At 40.4% G+C, this 9205-nt stretch overlaps 1 protein-coding gene across 1 annotated transcript in view; it reads right to left on the bottom strand.

The window, feature by feature from the left end:
• The window catches only part of garnl3 (GTPase activating Rap/RanGAP domain like 3), a gene marked incomplete at its 3' end in the record, with an annotated part of 105344 nt that overhangs the window by 14373 nt on the left and 81766 nt on the right, over nucleotides 1–9205 (bottom strand). The window contains 8 exon segments of the mRNA XM_037691977.1: nucleotides 7–68; nucleotides 1735–1892; nucleotides 4452–4568; nucleotides 5347–5451; nucleotides 5693–5807; nucleotides 6410–6484; nucleotides 8497–8619; nucleotides 8990–9201. Coding sequence (XP_037547905.1) covers nucleotides 7–68; nucleotides 1735–1892; nucleotides 4452–4568; nucleotides 5347–5451; nucleotides 5693–5807; nucleotides 6410–6484; nucleotides 8497–8619; nucleotides 8990–9201 — 967 coding nt within the window.

Raw genomic sequence — 9205 nt, 5'->3', positions numbered from 1 at the left:
TTGTCGTTTTCCCCCGTCGGACCGTCCACCAGAGCCATCACCACTGGCGGGTCGCACAGACAGATCTCCTGAGAGGGGTGGGGGTGAGGGGAGATAACAAAATTTGTCTGAGAGTCCATTTATACAGCTTCCACAAAGCTGCTGTGGATTAACATTTTGGCAAAACACTTAAAAAAATGCAGATTAGACTGAAGAAACTCTTCTGTGATTTAAAGATTTCCACAGAATGAATGTGGAAAAAGTTTCAGGATTCTTGGTTAAGTTTTGCACTGAGTGGCTTTTTCTGAACTGAGCAGTTTTACTGAAGATGATAAAAACGTAAAAAATGCAAATGATGTGGAATCTGCAACAACTTTTAGCATGTCTTAGGTTTTCAGCAATTTTGACCAACAAAATGAGCAACAGTGATTTTTCAAAACCATATATAGACTGTAATTATATTTACAGAATATGTGTTATTTTTAAGAGTTTACTGTTATCAGGTTTATATTGTAACAAGTATTTTAACAGCAATTTGCCGTGAAACGTTTTACAGTTTAACTGTTTTTCAAGTAAAGTAATTTGCCGTAAATAAATAACAGTTCTCTACTGTTAAAGTGATGGTTGCCAAAATGTCATACCGTAATGTGCCACATTCTGACCATATTTTTCTACAGTGAAATTCTGGAAAACACAGTTGCCAGTATTTTTCCGTAAATTATATGATTAATTTTTACAGTGCACATTACTGCCTATGTGGGTGCACTGCTTTGGGATAAAAAGTAAACTGTCCAAAGCATTTTCAGATGATCCAAAATGCTGCAGCCAAAGTTCAAAGGTGAGTTAAAAGGAGAAAGATCATATTAATTTAATTTCAGCTTTTCTATTATAAAAAATTACCGGTAATATAATTGAAAATCTTACTTCTAACATGCAAAATTATCAACCACCAAGCTCCATCTGTTATTAAAGATGTAATTTTTCCATATTTTCCAAACAGAGCTCTTCCCATTCAGATGTCAGGTTTACTTGTGATTCCTAGAGTTTCCAAAAGTAGAATGGGAGGCAGAGCTTTCAGTTATCAGGCTCCTCTCTTGTTTAACCAACTTGCAGTTTCTGTCCGTGAAGCTGACGCCTTGTCTACTTTTAAGACTAAACTTGAGACTTTCCTTCTTGACAAATCCTATAGTAAGAGTTGCTTGGGTTTCCTGAACTATTACTAATACTGCTATAGGCTTAGACTGCTGGAGGACCACATTTTCTCATTCTGCTGCTGTTTTTACTCTTTCTATTCTCCAGGTTTTTATTTATTTCATCACCATGTGTTTTTCTTCTCATAAAACCTAAACCTGGACCAGTCCCATGTTTGTCCTCTTTATTCTCAGCCTGTTGAAGCAGAAGCTTGTCCTGAACCCGGTTCTGGTTCTGCTGGAGGTTTCTTCCTGTCAAAAGGAAGTTTTTCCTTTTCACTGCCACCAAAATGCTGCTCAGGACCGAGGATGGTGCTGAAGTGGAGATTTGATGCAATCTGCTGACTTTTACTAATTATCATTTTGTAATATACTGCATGTGTTTAATTATAATTAGATAGAATCTGATGTAAATGGACTTTTTTATGTAAAAAGCAATTACTTTAATTGTGAATTGGCATTATATAAATAAACTGAATTGAAAAGTAAACATGTGATTTTTTTATTCATTCATAAAATAAATACAACAAAAATTCTTAACGTTCTTGTGCAGCTTTTGTCGTACCCGTATGTACTGAAATTCCTCCACTGGAGAGTCGGCTCTTGAGGCGACGGCGCTAAAACCTGGATGCTTCCTGGTAATTAGTAGGAGTTTGGTCCTGATGGCTGCTACTATTCTCAGCTCGGAGCCGTGGTGGGTGTTGATAGAATACAAATGACAACCTGGATCAAGGAGGAGAGGAGGAGAAAAACTAAAGAGGTTTGAATCAGTACATATTGGAGGTGCTGTTCCTCGGCTCCCAGACGTTACGCCATTCAACACAAGAACGTTCTCTTTGTCACGCTTTAAAGTGATTAGATCTTCTCCTTGTTAATGAAAAATCAATGAAAGTTGTTAAACAGATAGTCAGTCAGTGGCGTGTAACTCATTTACTCTTTCTGCCAAAGTTGATGGAAAAAAAAGTGGCTGGATTAAATTGTTAGAAAAATATTATAATTTTATTTTGGAAGAAAAAAGCATTTACATCAGCCACAATATCAACTCCATATTTATATTTAAACTATAATAATATTTGGAAATACCTTGCGAATAATAATGAAAAAATCATGTGTCCCTGTGATGGACTTGCGACCTGTCCAGGGTGTACCCCGTTTCTCACACAGTGATGGCTGGACATGGGCACCAGTGACCCCCGTGACTCAAAATGGAAGAAGTGGGTAAAAGATAATGGATGGATGGATGGATGGATGGATGGATGGATGGATGGATGGATGGATGGATGGATGGATGGATGGATGGATGCATGGATGTATGGATGGATGGACTAGTAGTAGCTAACTTGAGTCAACCCGAAGACAAAAAACATCTTCCTGTCCTCTAAACATACACACACACAACTAATGTTTGTTGGGTGCATTTACCTGTGTTTACTGAGTCAACCCTTATTACAGCCAGAGCTAAGCGCCACCTATTATTAGGCTAATATTTATCACGAGACATAAATAAATATTTAAGTCTTATTCAAATTTTTTTTTTGCATCAACACTTAAAAACATTATTTTACTATACATCAAAACCCCAGCCCAAATATGTCATCAAAAGCCACATTAATATTTAAAATCTGTTTTCATTTGGGGCAGGTGGCAAGCTGGGTACAAAGTGAGCTGAGGTGGGTAAAATGTAGGCAGAGGAAGGCAATAAAATAATATGCATGATATAGAATATCATGCCCTTCTGGCCAGGGCTGCCCATTGTCACCAATACTGTTCATGACTTTTATGGACAACATTTCTCAGTGTAGCCAGCGGGCGGAGGGATTCTGGTTTGGTGGCCTCAGGATTCCATCTCTGCTCTTTGCAGACGATGTGATCCTGTTGGCATCATCGTGCAGTGATCTTCAGCTCTCAATGGAGCGGTGCGCAGCCGAGTGTGAAGCAGCTGGGATGAGAATCAGCACCTCCAAATCTGAGGCTGTGGTCCTCAACCAGAAAAGGGTGGATTGCTCTCTTCAGGTCAAGGGTGAGCTTCTGCCTCAAGTGGAGGAGTTCAAGAATCTCGGGGTTTTGTTCACAAGTGAGGGAAGAATGGAGCGTGAGATTGACAGACGGATTTGTGTAGAGTTTGTAGTATTGCGGACTCTGTACCGGTCCGTTGTAGTGAAGAGAGAGCTGAGCTGTAAGGCAACGCTCTCTATCGGTCGGCCTACGTTCCTACCCTCACCTACGGTCATGAGCTCTGGGTATTGACTGAAAGAATGAGATTGTGGATACAGGAGGTTGAAATGAGTTTCCTCTGCAGGGTAGCTGGACTCTCTCAGAGATAGGGTGAGAAGTTCAGTTATCCGGAAGAGACTCGGAGTAGAACCGCTGCTCCTCCACATCAAGAGGAGCCAGTTGAGATGGTTGGGGCATCTGGTAAGGATGCCCCCTGGGCGCCTCCCTAGGGAGGTGCTTTGGGCATGTCCGATTGGGAAGAGACCCCGGGGAAGACCCAGGACACACTGGAGAGACTATGTCTCTCGGTTGGCCTGGGAATGCCTTGGGGTCCTCCCAGAAGAGCTGGAAGAGGTGGCTGTGGAAAAAGATGTCTGGGTCTCCCTGTTCAAGCTGCTGCTCCCCGTGACCCAACTTCAGAACAAGCAGAAGATAATGGATGGATGGATGGATGGACATAGAATATAGTTTTACAAGCCCTACACACAAAAATAGACCGGGATTTTCAAAAATTGCTGTTTCAAATTGTGGCTGCAGGCTAGCTGGTTGCTTGGTCACAAGCACTCAGTATTCAGTCTGACTTTAGCTGAAAAATCACCTGTTTTCCAATAATTTTGGGTAAATGATCTCCAGCACTGGCAGCCCAGTGAGTTACTACCCAAACAAAGATGTCTGTACACAAGCTGTGCCTATCAAACCTGAAAGAGCTGGAGCAAGTTCCTTGAACAATGGGCAAAATTTCCAGTGGTTAGACATGTAAAGTTTCTAGATATATACTTGAAGAGACTTGGTGCTGTGACTCGTGCAACAGGTGGCTCTACGATGTTTTGACTTTCAGGGGAGGTATACAGAAGCTATCCTAGCTCAGTTTTCACCCCAAAATGTTTTTAAATCCCAGGTTGTAAGACAACAAAACAGAAAGAATGTCAAAGCGGAGTTAATAATTTTGCAAACTGTTTTGATGAAATTACCTATTTTGCACCGATCAAGGCCCCTTAATGGCAGATATGACGAGTGAGCAGTATCAGGTTAGTTTGCAGCATGTGCACTGATGTGTTGGGTCAGTACCTTTAGTTTTCTCCAGTTTATTCTCCCTGCAGTCGCACTTGCTTCTGACTAGCTGCCTCTCCTCCAGGCACCTCTTCATCGTGCTGAGTCTGAACACGTAAAGCCGAGCGTCCTTTCCTGGAGAGACAAAAGGAAAGCCGCCTTTGTTTTGTAAGAAGGGTGCTCATAATTTGCCGTCTCCGTTTTAAGCATCCTCCCACAGCCAGACAGCGGCGGCAGGATTACCGCGAGGCTCGTCTTAAGGCTCGTGTTCTCCCACGAGCCTTATCAAAGCCCACACATGGTCGTGACAAATGTTTGCGCTGACATCACATAATCACCATCAATTCCAAGTCAGCCCTGTTTGTCAATATTAAGGTTGGTTAATCATCTTGCAGGGGAATTAATTACATGCTTCCCTAGTTGAAGCAAGCATGAGACAAATCCATCTGGTTTATGTCCAAAGTCACTTCTTGCTTGTAAAGTTTGTTTGATTTATTATTAGTTTAAAACTCTGCATTCAAGGAATGCTAGGCCTTTATGTTTCTTTTATTGTCAGGAGCTCTGATCAGCGAGTCTCATTCATTCTCTCAGGGGTCCTGCAGCACAAACAAACTCAACCTCTGCAGGGTTGAGCTCTCTGTAGGTCAGCTTCTTTAGATCATGGCGACACATCAATCTGTTTCCTGAACCAGTTAAGGTGGAGAGGGTAAGCAGCAAAGAGACACGCAAAGGAGAGAAACACAAAGAGATGACAGAGATTAATTAAGAGAGGATAATGAGAATAAAGATGAGATGTAAACACCCGTTCTGATTTAATGAGAAGATGGAAAAAAGGGCGAGAGGAGAGGAAACCGGTCGCTTGATGTGCAGGGAGGGCGTACGAAGCGGTTTTGTCCTCGCGTTCAAAGCTCACCTTTGTCAGCTCGGGTGATCAGTAGATCCTGAGGCTCGAGAACGTGCATCTGCTTCACCACTATGGTTCTGTCAAACACTTGCACTGGGGGGACAGTCTGTGTGTCTGAAATATAAATAGCATAATTAAAACAGGAGTTGCACCGTTAAAAAAAAACAAAAAAACTGTGCAACTAACAGAGTTATTTATTAGACGTTACTCACCACCGCTGGTCAACGTCGGGTCAGGGCCTGAAAAGTGAAAAATCATTGCCGACGTCAACATTTTATTTGTGGTGCAGACATTGTGCTTGACATTACTGTGGATGTTCAGGTAGCTTGTGATATTTTAATTAAAACAATCTCACCATCCAGCAGCAGGACCCCCGCGGTGTCTGTAGCAGCCAGCAGAGACTGACCCCACGAGTCAGCGCACACGATCTCATACGGGAATGTGCTGCAGAACGACTGGGACTCCCACGGCTGCAGTATATAGACAAGAATATACAAACACATGAGAAGAAACTCATAACGAACATACTTCTCTTACACAAACTTGAAGCTGGCAGGTTTCTCATGAGTAGGATGAATAATAATAATAATAATAACATAATTTAAACTGAGATAAAGTTCTGACCTTATTTACAGCCATGCTGGTCAAACTTTGAAAATAGCTTTATGCACAATCTCACTCATAAAAGCAAAATCTTGCTCAGTCAGAGAATACATTGGGATGACTCTCAGCCACTGCCACACCACATTTTAGCTCAGTGTCAGGAAAATAGAGTTATTGCCAATTTAAAGTTTGTTGAGGTCAATCATTACTTTCTGGGAGTTTCATTAAAATCTCTCCTCTGGGTCATAAGATATTTTGCTGACAGGCATACCTGCATACACATGAAGACACAGAATATAGAATGTCTGATATATATATATATATATATATATATATATATATATATATGTGTGTGTGTGTGTGTGTGTGTGTGTATATGAGTATTAGCATCTCACCTGTTATGACTGTTTTGTAAATGTTTATAATAACTGACCATGCAGAGGTCTGGTCTGTGTGTTATTGCTGTCACCTCTTTTCTGCACAGGCCAGTGGTAACAAGGCTTGTTGGTGCGTCTCCTCGAACGATGGTCTTCAGCTTTAGAGCCTGAGCAACATATAACATCAATTAACACACACATATACAGTAATCAGTAACTAATAGTTAACTTGTGTGATGTTGGTTTCATGCTTTTTTTTCCCCCTTGATTTATTTAGTGTAAAATAAAGGTGAAATCATTTTAAAATTTAAACAAGAAGTAGTCTGTTAGGCAGCCACCACTTGATCAGGCAGAATTTTGCCAGTCTAAGCTTCACACTAGGCACTATTCAATAAATCTGCTCAGGGGGGCAACAGTTTCTGAAAGCCAGCAGCTCAGGGGCCAGACATCCAGCAATTATGCAAATAAACCAAGCATTACAATGATCTGTTACCTTTTAAATTTGTTTATTTTGTTGCATTGAATCATAAATGCAATAAACAGAACCCAACCCCACCCCCTCAAAAAAAAAATTGTATACAGTAGTCCTTCACTATTTCACGATTCGTTTTTCACAGACTCGCTCTATTGCTGTTTTTCAAAATAAGATTGTACATGACACACAAATGGCTGATTGATGGATGAGCCACTCGATCGGCATGTAATTTTTATTTAAAATAAATTATTTAAAATTATTTAGCACCTCTGTGCAGCCCATAATGCAGGAAAAACTTCCTGCTGCAGCTGATCTCTGTGCAGAGTGGAGAAGTGGGCGTGGCCAAGACCATTTACAGGTGGCTGAGAGCAGCTGAGACAGAGAGCTGAAATCATGACATTCTGTGCTCTTTGAGAGCGTTTAGAGTTTAGAAACATTGTTTAGAATATTGCAAGAGTGTGGGTATATATATGAAGGGTTTAAAACACCTTCATATATATATATATATATATATATATATATATATATATATATATATATATATATATATATATATATATATACACTAAAATAAACTACTACCTACTACTTGTACTACTATCCCTACTTGGTAGTTTTTCCCTTATTGCGGGGATTCAGGGTACAGATCCTCCATGATAAATGAGGGACTACTGTATATTTATATTTTTAAATGAAGTCATTGGTGGGCTGGATTTAAGTGGCCCACGGGTCACCAGTTTAATAGCCCTACACTAGGCCAATAACATTTACATCTCTGCATAAACCTGGATTTAATGAGATCAATACAAGCCAATTATACAAAGGCTTAATAGTGCACTGTGATGTGTCAGTATTTAAATGAATAAGAATAAAAAACTGATGTGGAAATCCAAATGAACATAAATTCTTTGAGGAATCCATACAACTGCATTAAATGACGGAGCAGTTCTGCCCTTCATTGTTTCCACTGTGTCTAGGCTGTGCAGCATGTACAGCCCCAATTCCAAACAAGGTGAGAAATTAAGTAAAATGTAAATAAAACAAAATTCAATGATTTGCAAATCCCACAAACCTTATTTTATTCTCATTGGAACATAGAAGACACATCAAACAGTGAAAGCACTATTTTTTTTAAGGAAAACATCAAGTAAATTTGAATTTGGTGGAGGAAAATACTTAGTATCTCAGAAATGCAGGGATGTGTCTATGTATTTAAATACTTTTAAAATTTTTGAAAATAGAAATACATGTCCTGATACTCATAATTCCAGATGTATAGATGACTTGTGATTGTTTGTTAAAAGTATTGACACACAAAACAACAAAGCTGTAAAATACACACACACAATGTTTCCTGCTTGTTGTCTTAACATCACTGACAGCACTTAAATTGCCATAAGTTCATATTTTTCTGTTGTTTGCAGGTGTTTAGTTCACTCAGTTGATCAAAAACAGCAAGCATCCAGTCTATTTTACTTTTGTATTCTTAAAAATGAAAAAAATAAAAAATAAATGCCACAGATGCTGATATTATATCTTATATGTATTTGAATGTGGGCTGAAATATGTAAATGTCTTTGAAACGATCCAAAAATGTCTGATTCGTTCATTCCAGTGTCTCCTCGGTGTGTTTGCAGCATGTGTGTGTGTGCAGTGGAGTGTTTCTCAGTGCATCCTGCTTGTAGATGCAGTTTGTGTGTTTACCTGCCCTATTCTGACAAACTCAGCCTGCCGTGCCTCCTCCTTTTTTCGTGCAGACTTCGGAGACTCGGGCAGCACGTCGCTGAAGGACCGCCGGTTTAACATGTTCTGGGGAGAAAAAGGAACCTAAAGGTGGAACACACAAATATGGCAACACGCACACACAGGGAAAGAGAAACAAACAAACAAAAAAACGGTCATAGAGGAGCAACAGGAGTGAAACAGAGTTTAAACTGAGTCGTGTTAGGTGCAACAGTGATTGAAACAGTGTGGTGGAGAAACCCAAGGAAAAAGGGATGTGAGGAGAGGGAGCCCTGCTGGGAAAATCAGCATTGCAGTGGTTTCCTATCGGTGTGGTGCAGTATGAGGGCTGCAGTCAGATACAGCAGCGTACAACTCAGCAGCAGCTATAGCGAGAAGTGAGACACCTCGGATGGGCAAAAAAAAGCTCTTTCAGGTCTGTGTATCGTACAGGTGGTCTGAATGGTTGGGGTACCTTGTACAGGTCAGGTGTGAGGTCTTGGTAAAGGGAGCGGATCAACATGTCCAGGGTCCTCTGACGTTTCTGGGCAAACGTTGGCGTCTCCAGTGTGGCTTTTTCTCCATTGATTACTGAATGAGTTGGTGGGAAATCAGAATGTTATCAACAAAAGCGAACAAAAAGAAAAGATCCAGATCATATACGATTGGTATTTTCTTTAAGGTTTACTAC

The sequence above is a fragment of the Nematolebias whitei genome, chromosome 18, assembly GCF_014905685.2.
Source record: "Nematolebias whitei isolate Nwh7 chromosome 18, NemWhi1, whole genome shotgun sequence".
Taxonomy (NCBI): Eukaryota; Metazoa; Chordata; class Actinopteri; order Cyprinodontiformes; family Rivulidae; genus Nematolebias; species Nematolebias whitei.
Note: the sequence above shows the minus strand (reverse complement) of the source record. Positions and strands in the feature narration are given on the sequence as shown.